The sequence below is a fragment of the Monodon monoceros genome, unplaced genomic scaffold (genome assembly GCF_005190385.1).
Source record: "Monodon monoceros isolate NGI ecotype Baffin Bay Population unplaced genomic scaffold, NGI_Narwhal_1 Super_Scaffold_21, whole genome shotgun sequence".
Taxonomy (NCBI): Eukaryota; Metazoa; Chordata; class Mammalia; order Artiodactyla; family Monodontidae; genus Monodon; species Monodon monoceros.
In genome coordinates, this window is record NW_021703778.1 from 41,435,524 (window position 1) to 41,457,980 (window position 22,457).

General features: G+C 41.1%; 1 protein-coding gene across 6 annotated transcripts in view; it reads right to left on the minus strand.

The window, feature by feature from the left end:
• AKAP13 (A-kinase anchoring protein 13) overlaps positions 1–22,457 on the minus strand; it is a 338,024-nt gene that overhangs the window by 135,619 nt on the left and 179,948 nt on the right. For all 6 annotated transcript variants that reach the window (XM_029238790.1, XM_029238789.1, XM_029238788.1 and 3 more), the window contains 2 exons: positions 18,224–21,368; positions 14,298–14,431 (listed from right to left, as the gene is read on the minus strand). In XM_029238790.1, the coding sequence (XP_029094623.1) occupies positions 14,298–14,431; positions 18,224–21,368 (3,279 nt within the window). The remainder of the gene's footprint in view (positions 1–14,297; positions 14,432–18,223; positions 21,369–22,457) is intronic.

The window sequence follows — 22,457 nt, forward strand, 5'->3', positions numbered from 1 at the left end:
AACCTTGTCTTGCTCCTGATCTTAGTGGAAATGGTTTCAGTTTTTCACCATTGAGGACGATGTTGGCTGTGGGTTTGTCATATATGGCCTTTATTATGTTGAGGAAAGTTCCCTCTATGCCTACTTTCTGCAGGGTTTTTATCATAAATGGGTGTTGAATTTTGTCAAAAGCTTTCTCTGCATCTATTGAGATGATCACATGGTTTTTCTCCTTCAATTTGTTAATATGGTGTATCACATTGATTGTTTTGCGTATGTTGAAGAATTCTTGCATTCCTGGAATAAACCCCACTTGATCATGGTGTATGATCCTTTTAATGTGCTGTTGGATTCTGTTTGCTAGTATTTTGTTGAGGATTTTTGCATCTATGTTCATCAGTGATATTGGCCTGCAGTTTTCTTTCTTTGTGACATCCTTGTCTGCTTTTGGTATCAGAGTGATGGTGGCCTCGTAGAATGAGTTTGGGAGTGTTCCTCCCTCTGCTATATTTTGGAAGAGTTTGAGAAGGATAGGTATTAGCTCTTCTCTAAATGTTTGATAGAATTCGCCTGTGAAGCCCTCTGGTCCTGGGCTTTTGTTTGTTGGAAGATTTTTAATCACAGTTTCAATTTCAGTGCTTGTGACTGGTCTGTTCATATTCTCTATTTCTTCCTGGTTCAGTCTTGGAAGCTTGTGCATTTCCAAGAATTTGTCCATTTCTTCCAGGTTGTCCATTTTATTGGCATAGAGTTGCTTGCAGTAATCTCTCATGATCCTTTTTATTTCTGCAGTGTCAGTTGTTACTTCTCCTTTTTCATTTCTAATTCTATTGATTTGGGTCTTTTCCCTTTTTTTCTTGATAAGTCTGGCTAATAGTTTATCAATTTTGTTTATCTTCTCAAAGAACCAGCCTTTAGTTTTATGGATCTTTGCTATCGTTTCCTTCATTTCTTTTTCATTTATTTCTGATCTGATCTTTCTCATTTCTTTCCTTCTGCTAACTTTGGGGGTTTTTTTTGTTCTTCTTTCTCTAATTGCTTTAGGAGTAAGGTTAGGTTGTTTATCTGAGATGTTTCTTAAGGTAGGATTGTATTGCTATAAACTTCCCTCTTAGACTTGCTTTTGCTGTATCCCATAGGTTTTGGGTCATTGTGTTTTCATTGTCATTTGTTTCTAGGTATTTTTTGATTTCCTCTTTGATTTCTTCAGTGATCTCTTGGTTATTAAGTAGTGTGTTGTTTAGCCTCCATGTGTTTGTACTTCTTACAGATTTTTTCCTGTAATTGATATCTAGTCTCATAGCGTTGTGGTTGGAAAAGATAGTTGATACGATTTCAATTTTCTTTAATTTACCAAGGCTTGATCTGTGACCCAAGATATGATCTATCCTGGAGAATGTTCCATGAGCACTTGAGAAGGATGTGTATTCTGTTGTTTTTGGATGGAATGTCCTATAAATATCAATTAAGTCCATCTTGTTTAATGTATCATTTAAAGCTTGTTTCCTTATTCATTTTCATCTTGGATGATCTGTCCATTGGTGAACGTGGGGTATTGAAGTCGCCTACTATGATTGTGTTACTGTCAATTTCCCCTTTTATGGCTGTTAGCATTTGCCTTATGTATTGAGGTGCTCCTGTGTTGGATGCATAAATATTTACAACTGTTATATCTTCTTCTTGGATTAATCCCTTGATCATTATGTAGTGTCCTTCTTTGCCTCTCTCTTGTAATAGTCTTTGTTTTAAAGTCTATTTTGTCTGATATGAGAATTGCTCCTCCAGCTTTCTTTCTTTTTTTTTTTTTTTTTTTTTTGCGGTATGCGGGCCTCTCACTGTTGTGGCCGCTCCCATTGCGGAGCACAGGCTCCAGAGGCGCAGGCTCAGCGGCCATGGCTCACAGGCCTAGCCGCTCCGCGGCATGTGGGATCTTCCCGGACCAGGGCATGAACCCGTGTTCCCTGCATCGGCAAGCGGACTCTCAACCACTGCGCCACCAGGGAAACCCTCCAACTTTCTTTTGATTTCCATTTGCATCTAATATCTTTTCACATCCCCTCACTTTCAGTCTGTATGTGTCCCTCGGTCTGAAGTGGGTCTCTTGCAGACAGCATATATACGGCGCTTGTTTTTGTATCCATTCAGCCAATGTATGTCTTTTGGTTGGAGCATTTAATCCATTTACATTTAAGGTAATTATCGATATGTATGTTCCGATTCCCATTTTCTTAATTGTTTTGGGTTTATTATTGTGGGTCTTTTCCTTCTCTTGTGTTTCCTGTCTAGGGAAGTTCCTTTAGCATTTGTTGTAAAGCTGGTTTGGAGGTGCTGAATTCTCTTAGCATTGCTTTTCTGGAATGGTTTTAATTTCTCTGTCAAATATGAATGAGATCCTTGCTGGGTAGAGTAATCTTGGTTGTAGGTTTTTCTCCTTCATCACTTTAAATATGTCCTGCCACTCCCTTCTGGCTTGCAGAGTTTCTGCTGAAAGATCAGCTGTTAACCTTATGGGGGTTCCCTTATGCGTTATTTGTTGTTCTTCCCTTGCTGCTTTTAATACTTGTTCTTTGTACTTAATTTTTGATAGTTTGATTAATATGTGTCTTGGAGTGTTTCTCCTTGGATTTATCTTTTATGGGACTCTCTGTGCTTCCTGGACTTAATTAACTATTTCCTTTCCCATATTAGGGAAGTTTTCAACTATAATCTCTTTAAATATTATCTCAGTCCCTTTCTTTTTCTCTTCTTCTTCTGGAGCCCCTATAATTCAAATGTTGGTGTATTTAATGTTGTCCCAGAGGTCTCTGAGACTGTCCTCAGTTCTGTTCATTCTTTTTTCTTTATTCTGCTCTGCAGTAATTATTTCCACATTTTATCTTCCAGGTCACTTGTCTGTTCTTCTGCCTCAGTTTTTCTGCTATTGATCCCATCTAGAGTATTTTTAATTTCATTTATTGTGTTGTTCATTGTTGTTTTTTTCATCTTCAGTTCTTCTAGGTCCTTGTTAAATGTTTCTTGCATTTTGTCTATTCTATTTCCAAGATTTGGGATCATCTTTACTATCATTATTCTGAATTCTTTTTCTGGTAGACTGCCTATTTCCTCCTCATTTGTTAGGTCTAGTGGGTTTTTATCTTGCTCCTTCATCTGCTGTGTGTTTTTCTGTCTTCTCATTTTGCTTATCTTACTGTGTTTGGGGTCTCCTTTTTGCAGGCTGCAGGTTCGTAGTTCCCATTGTTTTTGGTGTCTGTCCCCAGTGGCTAAGGCTGGTTCAGTGGGTTGTGTAGGCTTCCTGGTGGAGGGGACTAGTGCCTGTGTTCTGGTGGATGAGGCTGGATCTTGTCTTTCTGGTGGGCAGGTCCATGTCTGGTGGTGTGTTTTGGGGTGTCTGTGGCCTTATGATTTTAGGAAGCCTCTGTGCTAATGGATGGGGTTTTGTTCCTGTCTGGCTAGTTGTTTGGCACGGGGTGTCTAGCACTGGAACTTGCTGGTCGTTGAGTGAAGCTGGGTCTTGGCGTTCAGATGGAGTTCTCTGGGAGATGATTTCGCTGTTTGATATTATGTGGAGCTGGGAGGTCTCTTGTGGACCAGTGTCCTGAACTTGGCTCTCCCACCTCAGTGGCACAGCCCTGATGGCTGGCTGGATCACCAAGAGCCCGTCCTCCACACGGCTTTCGCGCCACCCTAGTCTCGAAGCTCCCGCCCCTGTTCCTCAGGCCAGGACTGCACGGGAGCAGAAAAGACCTTTAAATGGTCCCACTACGAATCTTATGATCCCATTCCATTTGTGCAAACAAACCAAAGGGGTGGTGAGGTATCTCCAACTCAAGTACATTTTTGTACTGGTCTATCTTTCTTCAAGGAGACTCCGAGCAAGAAAGTAAGTCTTACTTTTTCACCATTTATCCCCCTCTCCATTTTTTTCTTTTTTTTTTTTAACTACTGCTTCAGGAAAGGGGTAGAGCAAAACTTCCCAGATGCTGTGATGCTCGAAAAGTATCGCATGTTCTATGTAGTAAAAGAAACACACACATGTGTTATGTATACAGTAGTCCCCCCTCATCTGAGGTTTTAATTTCCATGATTTTAGTTACCTGTGCTCAACCATAGTCAGAAAATATTAAATGGAAAATTCCAGAAGTAAACAATTCATATGTTTTTAGTTGTGCACCATTCTGTGTAGTCTGATGTAATCTCGCATCATCTCTCTCTGCCCCACCTGGGACGTGAGTCGTTCCTTTGTCCGGCATATCCTGCCCATTAGTCACTTAGTAACTGTTTTGGTTATCAGACTGACTATGTCAGTACACAGTGTGGTGTTCAACTAACCCTTATTTTATTTAATAATGGTCCCAAATCACAAGAGTAGTGACGCTGGCATTTTGGATCTACCACAGATGTAAAGTGCATCTTTTAAGTGAAAGATGAAAGTTCTAGACTTAATAGGGAAGGGGGGGGGAATCGTATGCTGAGGTTGCTAAGATCTATGGTAAGGATGAATTTTCTGTGAAATTGTGAAGAAGGATAAAGAAAATAGTGCTATTTTTACCATAGCACCTCAAACTGCAGAAATTATGGGCACCGTGCGTGCTTAGTTAAGATGGAAAAGACATTACAGATTTAAGGTATTCTGAGAGAAAGATCACATTCACATAACTTTTATTACAGTATAGTTATAACTGTTCCATTTTATTATTATTGTTGTTAATCTCTTACTGTGCCTAATTCATAAATTAAACTTTTTCACAGATATGTATGCATGTATATGAAAAAACAGTCTATATAGGATTTGGCACTATCCAAGGTTTCAGGCATCTACAGGGGTCTGGGTACACACGTCCCATGGATAAGGGGGGACTACTGAATATCTCGCATGAATGAAAGTTCCGAGTCAAATTTAGACATTCAAATAAACACTTTCCACAGTGTCCACATTGGGGAGCTATACACTTAACCTAATTATTCCTGTTATAAGTAGTTCAAACTGTTCCAGAAATCATCTTCTGCAACTATATTCAATACAAATCCAGGAACCAAACACAAAAAATCTATTTCATTCTTATACTTCGGTTCGACGCCAAATTCCAACTGCATAATGACTAGGCTTTCAAAACTCTTAAATATGTATCAATTCTAATGACTCAGGACAGAATGCCAACTGCTACACAGATACGGAAGATCAATATAAAAAATATTTGGCTTACTGTGACTTCTGAGTAAGACTTCAACTCAAGATATTTTAATTGTGCTCCTAAGAGTATTTTCTGTTCTGAACTTTATGGAAAGTATCTTCATTATCAACTAACTTTCTACTGAAGACTACACACGTGGCAATGACTTAAGACCATGTCACAATTCTTCGGTTCCACAAGGAGGGATGGGGCTTTGGGTGTTCTCAGAATGGAAGCAAAATGGCTATATCACTGCATGAAAGAGGCAAGGAGGGAATGTAGATTTATACTGGCTGAATGGAAATATTTAAACAGAGGTACTACTCTTTTTAATTCCTACATGGTTCACATATTACCAAATACTTCCATTCTTTATGCTTCTTTTGGTAAATGTTACTTTTCAGTTTCCTAAACTGAAATTGGGGCATTTCTGGCAATTCTTGGATCTTTGAAGGGCCAAGTACATTGTGAAAGCAATAAAGAACTATAAAGCTGGAGAGCACACCAAAGGTTCCCTGAACCTATCCCTACTTTCTAATGAATATTTATACCATGTGTGTTACAACAAGGTTATCACCAAGGAAACATCACTACATTTCAGACAAGCACTTCTCAGGAAGAATTCATCTCTCTGTGAACTTCTAGGGCACCTTAAGGGCACCTATGGCACATCTCACATACTGCAGCCACAGACTGTGATTATGCCTGTATGTGCTTTCTTTATTTAACTAAACTGGGGACAAAGACAATATCTAACCTCTTTTTTACTTCCCTACATATTTGATGCAATACCTTGAGAGGGAAAGGTATTCATTTAAAGTTTACTAAATGAACGAATAAAGGAAATCAAAGCCACAGACTACATCACGAAGTTGAGCAGCCTAATGGGCCCAAAATATCAGAAATAAGTACCCCTGAAACCTTTTCTGGATAAACAATTCCATATACAGCGTGCACCTTTACTCTTATGGTGGCCAACCAGCAAGGCATCTTCTTAAAATACATAATCAAAATCTGAGAAATCTATAAATGTCCCAATTATGTGCATCACTGAGAAGGACCTAAGCCTTTCTCCACAGATCAAATGATATTTTTCTTTTAGTTTTTCTACTATGGAAGCTTCTTCTCTTAAGAGGGGAAAACAAGCAGCCATAAAGTCATGTTTATGTCAGTAAGATGAACATAGAACTTGGGGTCAGAAGCAATACACTAGTTTTTCTGAGAGGTCGCCCAGTGGGGGCCCTTCCAAGTCTACTGGCAGAAATAACGGTTACACCCAAGCCTGAGTTTCTGACATGGAATGCACATATCTTCACCCCCACAAAAGATAATCCTCCTTTAAAATGAAACTTGGGAAGCCACTTGAGGTAAACAGTGTAAAAATAATACACCATTCCTTAGAAACGTCCCTCCTCCCAGGGGGTATATAGGAACTTAGAGAGGAGAATTTACCATTTATCTAGCTGAAATATATCTATTCATAAGCCACCCTGAGTTTGCCTATATATTTTAACACTTACCAGACTGTATCTTATTGGTTTAGTAATTGTCTCTTCCCACTGGAATATGAATTTGAATGTGGAGACAGGCTTATTTTCATTTCAGCATTTCTAAGGTCTAGCACAGAGTTCAAGAACATTTGTTGAATGAAGTTCTGAATAAATCAGTGCACCTTCACAGTAAACACAAACTGACATGGTAATTTAAATAAGTAACACTATGGGGCCTGATACAGTTGGTAACTTCTTCCAAGATCATTTTAACCATCACCTATTTAAAATCATTCATCCATAGAGTCTTAAGAGTGGGTCTGATAATTCTGAGTTAGTTTAAAATGAGATTAGAGTTACACCCTACTGCTTATAAAACATCTAGTACATGCTGGACACTATACTAACTCTAGTTAGTACAAATAACTCTTGCAGTTGGCATCATTATCCCAAATTTATAGATGAGGAAACTGAGCCTCTAAACAAATGGATCAAAGTGGCAGATCAAGGGCCAGAAGTGGGATTAAAACCGTGGTTTACTGGGCTCCATAATCTTTCCACTGTGCTTGGCTACTAACCTTGGCTGTCAATATAATGAGATAAGAATGAACAAAAGTGAGATGAGGAGTGTAACAAATGGGCCAAAAGAGTGATAAGAATCACATTTGGTTCTTTTGTCCCAACAGGTGGGGGGGGGGGGAGAAAAGACACACATGCCTCCTCCAAAATGCACATATGACCTATGATTAAGCAGTTCTATGAGAGAAGGAAGTGGATTATTAATCAAAGTAAGACTGCAGAGCAAAACACCCTGGAAAATGTTCAAAGAAAAAGTGATCAGTAAGAACTGGCCATTAAAGGAAGTGTGATTTTAAAATGTCCTCCACGGTTGCCCTTTTACTCCATTACAGTAAGATATACACCCCAACATTCATGAACTTATTCCTATCATTTTAGAATCACAAACTGGTTAAAAATTAAGAACCTGAAGAAACATTAGAGATTACCTAACCATTATACAAGTGGGAAGATGGAGATCAGAGAAATTAAATAATTTCCTCAAGGTCACTGAAAAATGTATAGCTATATACAATGGTATACTACTACTCAGCCATAAAAAAGAATGGATTTTTGCCATTTGCAATAATATGGATGAACTTGGAAGATATTACGCTAAGTGAAGTAAGTCCAACAGAGAAAGACAAATACTGTATGATATCGCTTATACGTGGAATCTAAGAAAATAAAACCAACTAGTGAATATAACAAAACAGAAAGAGACTCACAGATAAAAAGAACAAACTAGTGGTCACCAGGGGGTAGAAAGAAGGAGGGAGGGGCAAGATAGGGTCAGGGGATTAAGAGGGACAAACTACTATGTATAAAATAAATAAGTTACAAGGATATATTATACAACAGAGGGAATATAGCCAATATTTTTTAGTAATTATAAATGGAACATAACCTTTAAAAATTGTGAATCACTGCTGAACAGCTGAAACATATAATATTGTACATCATCTATGCCTCAGTTTTTTAAAAAAAGGAAAAAATGTAAAGTTAGATCATTAAATTATACTCTTACATGTATTATTTACAGATATTTTTACATTAAGGATGTAGTTTTTCCACTTACGGCTTTGTGATCTGGGGTTCTTTAAGGCACTTCTTTTTTGCAACTATCTTCTCTAGAAGAACGCTTGGAGAATTTCTTGTTAACCCCATTTCAGAAGAGACATCCAGAGTATCTCCAAAAACTCTGTATGAAAAAGCTGAGGAGTATGTTTCCCTGTGACTGAAGCTAGCTCTAGATTTGGACCCAAAAAGGATAATTGGCAGTGGGGGGTGGGCGCAGTGCTAGTTCTCTTACATGCCAAATATACGCAGAGAAGACTTACTGGCGACATGAAGAGGCCACTTTGCTTTTTCCTAGATGACACGTATACCACAAAACTATATATATGTAAATATGATAGCAGAGACTTTTTTAAAATTGAAAACTGTTAAATAAGAGGGTAGGATGTGTGAGTCATTTTGAATATCAGTGCTACGACCAGTCCAGTTAGTTACCAGATAGCCTGAGAGCTGCCATATGTTCCTATGGCAGGTGTGCATGAAGGGTGTGAAAAGCCACACAAAACGAAAACTTTTTTGAAAAGATTCCTGGACTAGGGATGGAAATGCAAGCTCGCCCCCCTGAGACAAGAGGAAGGAAACACAGAAAATAATCAAACTACAGGGAGAATTCAAGATTTTAACCGGAAATAGTCCAACACTGCCCTTACCACAACCTTGAAGAAACAAATATTAATATTGTTGTAAAAATAACTAAGAATGGAAATTCAGTTAATTTAATGTTTGGCTGTGCCGGTTTTTTTTAAAATAAATTTATTTATTTATCTGTTTATTTTTGGCGGCGCTGGGTCCTCGTTGCTGCACGCGGGCTTTCTCTAGTTGGCGGCGAGCGGGGACTACTGTTCATTGGGGTGCGCAGGCTTCTCACTGCAGTGGCTTCTCTTGTTGTGGAGCATGGGCTCTAGGTGCTCGCGCTTCAGTAGTCGTGGCTCGCGGGCTCTAGAGCACAGGCTCAGTAGTTGTGGCGCACAGGTTTAGTTGCTCTGCGGCATGTGGGATCTTCCCGGACCAGGGCTCGAACCCGTGTCGCCTGCACTGGCAAGCGGATTCTTAACCACTGTGCCACCAGGGAAGCCCTGTGTAGTTATTTTTTTAAAAAGGGAGCATGGTTCTGATTGGGGAGTGTGTGTTAAATGAAGAGTAGACTTTCCCAGTAACCTAATACTCAACATATGGGATTTTATAGTTGTGCTTGAACATATTTGTTCTTGAGTGTTTGGCTGCTAGGACCATGGGCATCCTGACAAGATATACCTGGCTTGCCGAATTAACTCTTCCATATGGCTAATGAGCTTCTGCAATGATCATCTGGAAAAGGAACTATTACAGAAATACCTTAATGAACAGATACCCCAGGGAAGCAAGCTCTTTCCTAATGAACTTGGCCACATGTTGAAAAGATTCACAGAGGACATGGAATATGCTGGTTTGCAGCACTGGGTCAGGGAAGTAGGAGTCAGAATTCCTTCCTGGTCACCATGGAGCATATTCTCAAGGTGAATGGTCCCAGAAAGCTTTTTGTTCTGGACTCAAGTATTGAATGTCACCTCTACACCCAGTCATATCACTCTTTAGGAAATAAATGGCAGGTCTGGAAAATCTTAGTAATTGTACATCAAAAGCAAACTCTCTGGACAAATACCATCTTGATGGTACTTAGCTACAGCTAAACAAATTATAATAAGAACATGAGACTTATTTTAAAGTGAATCAGCTTAGATCCTAAAACAGCCAAAGGAATTTCTCCAACTATCACTGAAAGCACGAGGGTATAATGCAATGGTTTTAGAATCTTAGGGTGTGTATGCATCATTCAGGGGTACTTGTTTAAAATGCAAAAGCCCACCCAAGTGAACTGAATTCCCCAGAAGTATACCCTCAGGATGACTTTTCTGGAAACCACAGTATAGCAGAAACATTACGGACACAGAAATGAGGTTCTAGTCTAGCATACAGAATTAACTAGCTGTAAAATGAGGCAAGTCGCTTAACTTTCCAGAAACCATTTTTTTCCTCCTATAAAGCAAAGGTATTAGACTTCAGATAATCTTTAAGCTTCACTCAAATTCTAAAGGTCTCAGAAGTAAAACAAGCACCATGTCTCCCAACTTAAATTAACATTTGATGCTATTCCTGAAGCTTTTATAACAATGTTCAAGAAGCAGAACCTGAGGCTTGATTGTTTTAGGAACCACAATATGCCACTGGTTACTTAAATTAGTAAAAAGGATATTGGAATCTAAAGTTATAAAACTAATTAATAATAATAATGCTAAGTAGTACTTATTGCATGTCAGGCTCTAAGTACTTGATATATATTAACTCACTGAGGGGAAAAAAAGAGGACTACAAGAGGTAATCCGAGAACCTTGAAACCAAGAATGTATATAAGAAGGGATAATGTTGAATATTAAATTGTAACTAGTATTAAGGCTTTGGCAATACTTAATAACAACCATGACTACTAAATGCTGATGAGGGCTTCCCTGGTGGCGCAGTGGTTGAGAGTCTGCTTGCCGATGCAGGGGACGCGGGTTCGAGCCCCAGTCCGGGAAGATCCCACATGCCGCGGAGCGGCTGGGCCCGTGAGCTATGGCCGCTGAGCCTGCGCATCCGGAGCCTGTGCTCCGCAACGGGAGAGGCCACAACAGTGAGAGGCCCGCTTACCGCAAAAAAAAAAAGAAAGAAAAATGCTGATGAAATGACTAATGGGAATGGACCATATTGTGTATAAAACCTGGCCTCTGGAATTGTGAACAGTTTTCGATTCAGTGAAGAAATATCCGTTAGGACCACATATCATGTATTGAGACACCTGTAGCATTTAACACACACATGCGTTTTCTCTGAGGATATAAGCAAGCACTATTCTTGATACTGCCTAATTCCTTTATGAACCTATGCTCTAGGTTTTCAAGACAGCAGCAAAGCGTAAGATACACAGTTTTTTCCCATTTTACATTTGGAAGAGGATGATTCAGTGAAACAATGAGTCAGTGAAGCAATGACTGGCTTATTCCCAAGGCCAACAAAGAGACTGGCCATGTGTCTGAAAGATTGAATTAAATAATGCTAAACAAATGCCACTCCACCCTCGACTACAATCACAAACTCAAGTAACCCTTTTCAGACTGCAAACCCAGACTCCAGAAGGTTAAGGCTAGAAGACGAATAGAGTAAGGAAGCTGAGCCCTGGAGAGACTAAGTCAAAAAGCAAATTCAGGAGAAACACAGAATCGGAACTCTCCACCTTCCTACGTGCAGGTTAATAACCAGAGCTTTCACGGCAAGCTGAAACAATTTAGAAAAGAAGAAAATTCTACTTGCTTTCTCTTTCTTTTCATCCACTGAAGCACAAGTATCCTCTAGGTCAGGAGCCCACAAACTACCACCACTAGGCCACCGCTTGTTTTTGTACAGCCCGTAAAAAAACACCCTGAGTAGATTTTACATTTCTTAATGATTGAAAAAAATTCAGAAAAGAATATTTCAAAATATTAAATTACTTCATGATATGAAATTCAAATTTCTATAAAGTTTTATTGGAACACAGTCACACTCTTGTTTACAGGCAGCCTGTGGCTGCTTTCACACTGTAACATCAAAGTTGATTAGTTGTTACAGAAACTGTAGTCCCACATACCCTAAAATATTTACTCTCTGTCCTTTACCAAAAACGTTTGGGAACTTCTCAATGAATATAGCATGTGGAAAGTTAAATGGGATAAAAAGAGAAAATGGGGCATTGGAAAGATCAAATTGTGTGTCCATGCTTTCTCCTTTCAATCCATAGCAAGTAAGGCAAGGCTGGCAGAGCAACAGGGAGGGGAGGTCAGTGGTCAGATTTCACGTCACTTTAAGAATGCTGTGAACACAAAACCCTCCACTGTGTAGACCTGAAAATCCTCATGAACTAAAAATTCCATTAACGTATGCTTTCTCTAACTACGCTAAGTGAAGGCAGACACAAAGCACAGACAACCCCTAGCAACAGGCAAATTACATGGTTCTCACATATTGATGCTCCTTAGAATATACCCACAGTCACAGAGCCTGGGGTTAAGAGTCAGGGAGGAAAGCACCCCACTGGGCAAGTCCTAGGTTAGAACCAAACTACAAGCTCCCATTCTAGCAGGCTCTGACCTTGAGCTAGCCATGTGACTCTCTGAGGGTGTAATTCTTTTATCTGTAAAATGAGGCTTGATGACCAACCAGAGGAATATTACCTATCTCAACTCCTAAAACTGGAGGAAAAATGAGAAGAGGAAAGAGACGAGGAGAGGAGGTACTTTCTTTTAAAAATACAGTGTTTTGTTTTCTTTTTTATAGTAGTCAAGATACAGTCAGGACAGAGATATCCTCATGGGAAAGCAAAAGGTCTATGGCCAAGCATCAGGCTGCACTCAAGAACACTAATTAGCAAGACTTCAGATGGAAGACTAAGAAACAGAGGCATTTGAATTCAAGGATGTGAGTTTGTTCCTTTCCATTTTTAGGGGCTCCTGGAAACAAAGACACATGTACCCATGCAGGGTGTGTTCTCTTTTCTTTCCCCAGGGGCAAAAGCAATATTTGTCTGTATAGTGCCTGCTGTACAAGTAGCCAACCAGGCATTAGTCATGGATACTATCTGTAATAAGGGGTGGGTGAAAACAGTCAGCATCTCCCTACCACTGTACTCCAATAAAATGAAGCTTGTTTATCACAGTCCATACACTTGAAACATTTTGGGAGGGTATAGTTCTGTTTATGTACTGGGGTAACTTTATGAAAAAATACTTAGCCCTCTGAAGAGCAAACACAGTACACCCTCAAGTCTAGACAAGGAAGGTTCATTTTCCGACGGGCAATATGATTTAGGCCAGTAACTCGATTTTTCAGCTTCCAAAAGGTGTTCTTTTTTTTAAGACAAGTGTAGAATCTAAAGCTTAGAACCCTGTTTCTCTCAACAAGTTTAAGTTCTCTGTTTTACAAGTTAATAGCTTTAAACAAGAACAATAATCTCAAGACCCTGAAGAAAACCATTTCTGAAAACTTAGTTAAGTATTAAATATAAAATTACCATATGGGTCAGCACACCCATTACTAAGTATATGAAAACATATGTCCACACAAACTTATACACAAATGTTCAGAGCAGTTATTATTCACAATAGCGAAAAAGTAGAAATAATCCAAATGCACAACATGTGGTATATCCATACAACAGGATATTACTTGGCAATAAAAAGAAATGAAATACTGATCAATGTTACAACATGGATGAACCTTGAAACATTACACTAAGTGAAAGAAACCAGTCACCGAAGGCCACATATTCTATAATTGCATTTATATGAAGTTCCGGAACGGGCAAACCCATAGAGACAGAAAGGAGATTAGTGACCATTAGCTGAGGGGGGTGGTAGTGAACTGCTAATGAACATGGGGTTTCTTTTCAGCATGATGACAACGTTACAAAATTAGACGGCAGTGACAGTTTTAAGACTTTGTAAATATATTAAAAACTACTAAACTGTGCACTTTACTTGAATGAGTGAATTTTACGGTTATGTGAACTATGTCTCAATAGAGCTATTATGAAAACCTGGTGAATTTTTTTTCCATCATTAAAAATGACATACTTCATATTTTAGTCAGTATTGAGCTTTAAGTTAAAATCTCATTTTTGCTATCAGTTTCTATATAAAGAAAGAAGAGTCAGGTTTAAGAAGGGTTAATAGATCCCTTTTTCTGGTAATTCCCATCTTGTGACATGTTAAACCTCATGACAAATTGGAAAGTCTTGTGCTCACAGGAAAAGCATTTTTCATTATTATCTCCAAGGGATCCCTGCAGGAGGGTCCATTCTAAAACTATGCTATGCAAAAGCTTCACTGCAACATGTCCACATTTGTATATGAGGGAACAAGGGAGAAAGGGAAAAAAATCCTACTGTGAATCAAAAAAAATCCCCCAAGCAAGGCCATAAATCAGACACAACAGAGCAGCCTAAACACACTTTGTGCTCATACAGACTTACCGCCTGGGTCTTCGGGCCTTGTTTCACCTCCGGCGTAGAAGCTACGTTTCCTACAGCCACCTCTTCAGAAACTGAACTCTCCTTGGTATTACTCAGAAAATCCACTTCATCTTCAGCTTTCGTGTCTGGCATTTCTGAAGAGAACAAGGTGGTTACAAAGTGCATTTGGAAAAATTGATTCCTGGGCCTTACTATTTACACAACATGCTCCAGGTTTCATGTGTTTTGTTTGCCTTTCCCTTTGCGTTAAATAGAAAGTATTATTTTGAAGCTGGTGTCATTTCTGACCCTGTGCTGAGCTAGTCCCTCATCACCTGGTTATATGGTTTTCTCCTGCTTCTGTGTGGGTTTGTAGCTAAGGTAAGATCCAGTTCAATGTCCACTGAACTTCCATCTTCACTACTGACTTTTTCATGACAATTTGATGAGTGTGGTGCTGTCTTGCACATGGAAAAGAAAACTGACAAGCTTTAAGGGAACAGATTAATAGCTAAAGCTAGTAGTCCATCCTGACCATTATCAAAGAGGCAAGAGATGTATCTGTACAGGACAAAAAGGGAAGAGCTACTGAGAATGAGATAAAGCCTTTGGGAAGAGTCTTTCTTTAAAAACATACTACATACACTCACCTACCCATCACAGCAACTAATAAGACTGAACTATTCTTAATAAATTAGTTTTTGTTTTAACTTTTATGTCTTCCCAAACCAAAACATAATTACACACTATCAACAGCAATTCCTTTTCTGAAGAAAAAGTTTTTTCATGTTTTCTTTAGAATTATGCTCAACAGACCAAACAGTAGTGGTTTTGTTACATGACTACCATATGGTCAAGCTAATACAGGAAGGAAGTGATAAAATGATGCCTGAGGCAAATTTAGGCTTCAACACTTCTTTAAAGGGGACTGATGGTTGAACAGTCAAAATTCACCTTGATAATCCAAATACAAATGGAACTATCATCTCGATTTCCTTTGGAAAATTTTCTGTGGTTGTTATTAATCTAGTCACACTACTACTCTGGCAGAGAAAAATGTTCCCTACACCAGAGGGCAGAGGCTCCTTTCACCAAAGAATAAATTATATTATATTGTATTATGTATTTTATAATTATATAAATAAAATATATTAAGATTTTATTTTAATAGCACACTGTGAGAGTGTATACCCTTTATACACTGTGATGTATAAAGGTCTACTTTAGATTTAGGAAAGTGACATTCCTATAAATGAACAGTTGTAAGTCTCCTTTCTTTGCCCTAATTTTTTAATTACATAATCTTACTAGCAATTAAAAAAATGGGCAAACACGTTTCCTTGCCCAAAGAACCAAAATCTTTCTTACATTTCATAAAATGTGATTAAAGTTTAAAAAAAAAAAAAAAAACTGACTAAGCAACCCCCTTAGAAGTACTCCTTGATCAAAACATTTCTGACTAAGATAGGGTTGTTTTTTGTTTTTGTTTTTTTTTGGGGGGGGGCTGTTGATGATTTTTATTTTATTTATTTGGGGATGTGATTTCTGACACATCCTTACTATCCTACATCCATCAACTGAAAATATGTATCTTGGCAAGTAGCAACCAGTCCCAGCGGTAAACAGATTAGTGAGACCCGTGGGGTGTTGGCAGCCCCCTCGGGACTGGCCTGGCTCAGTTATGCACAACTAACTTCCCAAAGCACTGCGGCCAATGCTCCTGATGTGTAAAGGGCTACGTCCCCTCATCCTAACTGGAAGTTTTGTGTTTTCCTCATCTCAATTTCTACTTGGCTTTGTCAACAGCAGTATATAAAAACAAAAGCCAATGCCATGTGGCTCCTTCCAAATCAGCAGTTAAACCGACGTCTCCTCACTTATAAAACAGTATGGTTAAATTCATAAATGGCAATGTAAACTTCCTAGAAAATACCCTTTGGTCTGAGATCACACTCAGGTGCTTTTTCTCCAGGGCAACGTGACCAGGGACTTTCCCCAAATCCTGGCTATTTTCTGAAAAAAGCACCAATTTCTTCATCACTGGTTACTTCTCTCTGTCCTTTGAGGCCATGAGCATGGAGCACATATGACTCCTCTGGAGAGCAGAGTAAGTAACTCGCACGCACACACACACACACACACACACACACACACACACACACACACACACCCCGAAATCCCAAGCCCAGAGACACAGTTGAAACTTGATTTTCATCTCATTTTCCTTCCTAAAGCCTTAAAATCTTAAACATAATTTCTTAGCACCTTTACTATCTTTGTGTGCTATTAAAAATCAAAGTCTGAAAAAAAAAATCAAAGTCGGCTTGGTTTCTATCTTTTCTCATAAGGTACTATAGACACAAACCTTACATAGTCTGTACTTGCTTGGATTAAATTCTGACTACTGAGCCAGAAAGAGAAATAATTCCAGCCCATGTGGCCAAAGACGCAGCACCCAAATGAAAACAACATAGGCAGGCATCAGCTTACAGCCACTCCCGTTCTTCTAAAATGTCAACCTGCCAGGGCCCCCAAAATAGACTTGCTGTTGTGCCTTCTTTTAAAAATTACAGACCTTCTCATTGAAATTCTGAGACTGTTAGTGATAGAAATTTGTTGGCTGCTAACAATCCAAGACACTTTAATAAAACAAAAAGTGTGAAATCACCAAAAATACTATCTCAGGTTTCTTAAATCCCTCAACTGGAAAAATAGATTATAAATGGTTAAACACCCTCTATCAGGGAAAATGACCACTGTGTTTAAATTGCTCTTTTTCTAAAGCCACTTCTCTCCTTATTCTATCTGTTCATTTCTATTCATGCCCCACCCCCCAATTCTTAACACCTACTACAGTAAAGGGGTTTTCAAAAATTAGAAAGAACGGCAAGAGCAATCAAACGATAAAAACAAAACAGGCTTCTTACCTACGAGAGCCTGGGGGCAAGCAAGGAGATAGGTCCTCTGTCTATAGCTGGTAACAGGTGGTGGTCGCAAAGTCTGAATCAAACTGACCTTGAACGACTTCAGGAGTCAAAACCGAGTCCGACTCCAGTTTGAACTTCAGCCTCAACCCCCAATAAGGAGTTTTATTCAGATCGTTTCTTTCCACTGAACACCAGTGGTTTCTCTTTGCTCTCTCTGGACATGGTTACCCACAGACCGAACGGGCTGGTGCTGTGTGAGCAATCTGCTTGCTGCAGCTGCTTCACCAAGATAAGCAGACACAACGTCTGCCCTGTGACAGCAGCTCAGCAGACTAGGCTCTGGCGGAAATCCTGTATCCTATCCCCTGCCTTTCGCAGGGTCCTCAATTCCCAGACTGCTGCCCAAGAGCAACAGGCAATGGAACTGGAGGTCTGCTCCTCAGGCAGGAAAAGGAGGGAGTTCCCTTCTCACAGCCTCCACCAATGACCTAATACCACCATTTGGGATGCTGGGCCACTGGCTTACAACGATACTTAGAGCTGTTTGTGAAACCACTCTGACTAAATTTGCTCAGGACACAGACTAGGATGATAGGGAAAGAAAGGAGTTTCAGGTTTGTAAATAAAACACACTTTTTCAGCACTGTTTGTTATGGTTCTCGAGAAAAAGGACTATGCCATGTGAACAAAAACATCTGCTAAATTCCTTTATCATTTTAGAGCACCTGGGATCTAGGCACTGTTTTCCAGGTTAGGAAAGTCATGACTGCACCAGTGCGATAGAGCATTTATAGGCTTTAAGCAGTCAAGCCAGAAGTCTGGAATGCAGGGAGCAAAAACTGCCCAACCCTGAGATGACGTGCCTCTCTGGATGGTGCTGACTGGTAACTTGGCAACCTACCCGATGAACGCCAGACCTCTAAACAACAACATGACACCTATGTTTATACCAGCACATCACAGAGACTCTTAAGGGAATTTGTTTCTCGAACTGTTGATTTCGTACTCTACTTTGCTTACCTGTTGCCGGAGTTGGTCGCTGGAGAGGCGGAATAATCTTCTCTGGCTCCTCCCTTCCAGCAAAGCATCCTGCAAGGTTCCCAGAGGCTTCTCCACGACTACTGCCCATTGGCGGGGTCTCCGCAGGCTGGAAAGCACTCGCCTTCCCTGCAGAAGCACTCTCCAGCTGTTCGGCCCCTGGGCCCGCCTCAGAAGGACAGGGCAGTGACATGTGACTGATTTCCCCCTCTGTCATCAGTTCTCCCGAGGCCTTGACTCGTTCTATGACAGCATCCACTAGGCGACTCGCAGCCTCCTCAATCAAGTCTGCTGTCTCAGGCAGAAGCACGGCTTTGGCAGCGACGGTGCACGGCATAGGGGCAGCATCCCTTCCCCTGCCTGGGGCCTTGTCACCACGGCTTGAGAGCTCCATCTCTGTGGGGTGCTCTTTGGCAGCAGGCTGCGGCGGGACGTGATGCGCTTCCTCATCCACCTGTGTCTCCTTGGAGTCGCCTGTGCTACGGCTGCCATCTGCTCCCCCCACCTTCCCCTTCTCCCAACCCAGGGACACGACCTCTGGGGGTGCGGCGCCCTGAGGGTCAGTCACACCTTTGTCCGGTAAAGCTCCTGGCAAACCCAGGATCATATTCTTCTCCTGGCTCGAAGAGACCTGCGGAATCTGGATGTCTGGAGCGTTGTGTGGTATATCCTTTCTCCCGGTCCCAGTGGTGCCTGGCAGAGCACCGACCACGGCACCATCCAATGCCGCATTTCCACTCACCTCACAAGCAGCGGTCTTCCCCTGGGACTGAGTGTTTTTCACCTCAACATCCAGAGCAGAAGATTGCTCACAATTAAGAACCTCGAACCCATCTGGTAACAGATCTGGCAATGGAGGTGAGCTGTTCTGCTCTGTACCTGAGGCCTCCTGGCTTGAGTCTGCAGCCAGACTTGCTCCTGGTGGCACCAGGCTCTGTGCAGCCCCACCTTCAATCAGCTGTGCGACTGGTGGGGCCACTTCCTTGTTATGTTTAGTTTCTGCGTGAAGACAGGCCAAGGGTGTGCCCAGTGAATTGCCGTTCCGAGGAGCTCTGTCCTCATCACAGACAGCTGAGCCAGGTTCTTCATGGAATCCCGGGGCCTCTTGTCCAGGGGGTGGTGTTCTCGGCTCTTCCTGCAACGTTCCTGAACGAAGAGTGTTGTCCTTAATGGAGGAACAGGTCACTGCTTTATCCTTGTCTTCTGGTCCCTGAGCTGCAGTGCTCTCTGGAACCACCTGATCTTTCCCTTCTTCAGTCAAAGCGGAATCAGAGGCCAAAGCGGCCTGACCCACATGGAGCAGGGAAGAGTCAGTGACCCCCTCGACGATATTCAGGACTTCAGGGTCTGCTGAGAGGCAGGGACGCTCACACTCCGCACCAGGTCCTACAGGACTGGTATTGCCCATGCTGGGCTGAAGATCTAGAGCAGAGGAGGGTGTGCACAGGCCCGCTACACTGTCTTCTGCTGGCTGCTTCTCCAGATCATTCGAATCTCCATCTGGGCCATCTCTACAGTCTGTATGTGGTTCAAGAGTTGCTGTTCCTTTTTCATTCTGGGAGGAGGGGACAAGAGAAAGTGCGTCATCTTTGGTTACTGATTCACTGCCGGGACTGCCTGGCAGAGAGAAAGTCCTGCCTGATGTCACTGCCTGGTCTGACACCCGTTCTTTCTCAGCTTTGGGGACAAGAGCATGTGAATGTGGAACTACCTCAAGCATATTTGCTAAAGATGTTTCTAGTTTCGAATCTTTTCCTTGGCTTTCTTTATCCAAAACTTGGAGAGGACAAAAATCCACATGTTCCTGGGTGTCTCCATCAGGGTCAGGGGTGACCGTGTTAGCCTGTGGGCCTTCCAAGCGGCTGGCAGTGGGCAGTGGTTGTGTGTTGAGCAGCCCTGTGGTGGTGCCTTCAGGCTGGGTAACTATGTCATCACAGTGTTCTACAGCCAACACACCACTAGAAGTCCCCGTGTTCTGTCGACATGCAGAGGCAGCACAAAGTTTATCATCTCCAGTTGTAGAACAGATGGGTGATTTGCTGTTTTGGCTTTGAACATGAGATGAATCCGTTTCTGATTTCTGGTTTGGCATAACATCTTTTTGCGGCCTGGGAAAGGTTAAATCAGAGGGTGACAACGCCACACACATGCTGGCTAAGGGAGTGTCAAGTTCGAGACCTTCTGAAATCTCATCTTTTGCAGCAGCTAGAATTAACTGAGAGTTCTGAGCCCCTGGAGCATCAGCACTCTCTTCACAACTTCTAGAAGTTTCCGTTGCTGCAGTGTTTTCATCAATGGCAGTTTCTTCATCACTAACGACAAGTAAAGACTCAGCAGGCTTGTCAGCAACCAGGGAGCCAGAGGCAGAGACACCATTTGGAACACTGGCTTTATCCATAGGCTCGTCTGTGACTTTTAGGTCAGAGGCTCCAGCTGTGCTGATATTGGAGTCCTCAAATCTTTCCTTCATACTCTCCCCTGCTGCAAGCACATTCCTCTGGATGGTGGCCTCTGGGTTCACGAGACTGCGTTCCGTTTCCCTTGCAGTGTCTGGGACGCTGGCACCTGCTGGTGATGGGACCACCAGTCCACCTCCAGAGAAAGACTGGGCCATGCCGGGCTCCAGGGCTACGCCTCCCTGCAGGGCGTGGCCTCCACTGCCTGGAGACTCCTGGTCTGTGGCCATTGCCGAAGATTTTGTTCCAGTTTCTTCATTTCTGACTCCACAGGATGGAAGGCCTTCTGTGTCCTTTCCTTTGCAATCAGGTGTGCTCTGACGGCAGCTGTCAGGATCAGACGTAGTCCCAGAGTCCACGATAGGTGCTGGCTCCACCTCGTCTCCTTTTCTCTCCACGCCTGTATTTTTCTTCCTACAGGAAGAGTCTGTATTCTCTTCCTTAACCACACTTGACAAATCATAGGAACTTTCAATCCGCCCCACAGTGCTCCCATGGCAGCACTGAGAGCTCTCAGCACCTTCAGGAGAAGCAAGCTGCTGGCTGGCTGTGGGCTCTGATGCACAGGGAGGAAACTGACCATCTGTATCTTGGTCACTGGGCAGACTTGAAGGTTCTTGTGCTGTCACCGCTGAGGGCATAAGACTGTCCATCTGTGTGAGGTTTGTTTTCTAGGAGGAAATGGAAGATATTTAAAAAAAAATTGTCCGGGGGAAAAGATGTCACTGACACCTATAAGCAAAAATTCTGTTGGAGAGAACTCAGTAGCATTCCAGCCTCTCAAGTCACAGGATAAGCCAACCTAAATAAAAATAAATTCTCTCTTGTTCCTGACATTAATTTCCTCTTATAGTTGCATATCCACTAGAATGATAAAAAATGGCAAGAATAATACAATATGACTATTTTCTATATTATGAACTTATTTTAGAAAACAGATAAAAACTGAGCCTCAAAAAAGCTCAATGGCTATCTTCAAATGAGCAGCTGAGAAAGATACTTTTTATAGGGGCTTTAGAGGGGCAGAGGCTGCTTCCATTCCACCTCATATATACAAGTAAAAACAAACCCTGGCCAGTCTGGTAAACTCTCTTCAATCACAAGGCACAGACATATGCTCCCATGCCCTAAATTCTCACTGAGGAGTTACACAGCATCCTTTAAACTCCAAAATATGCTCCGTTCAATCTAGTTTAACAATTTTAGTTATGGGGTTATAATTTCAAAAAGAGTGGCACGGTCGATTCTTTTACTTCTTGATAAAAGCAGTTCCTCTGTTCCTCTAATACTGAATATTAAATAAATAAGAATATATTGAACTAGTAGTACCTAATTCTTGATTATTCTCAGATGGTACTGTGCTTTGAGGATATTATAGGTCATCTCAAAAATAGTTTTTGCAACTTGAAAAACAGATGTAACCAACTATACAGGAATGGTTAAAACAATCATGGTTAATCAACCTGATGGAAAATGCTACGCTGTTATATAAGTGTTAACTATGAAGACCACAGTGAAATAAGGAAAAGATATTTATAACATAATGTTTAAGAAAATAAACAAAACTTATAGTTAATCTAAGGTTATAATTATGCAAAAACTACAAGTACACGTAGATAAGGCTTAGGAAAAAATGGAGAAAAACAAACACAGCTGATCTTTAGAGTGGGTTTACCTTTATATCAAAATTTCAGGAATCCTTAAAATGATACTATTTTTTTTCAACACATAAAAACTATTTTGCTCTCTATCTTTTTTTT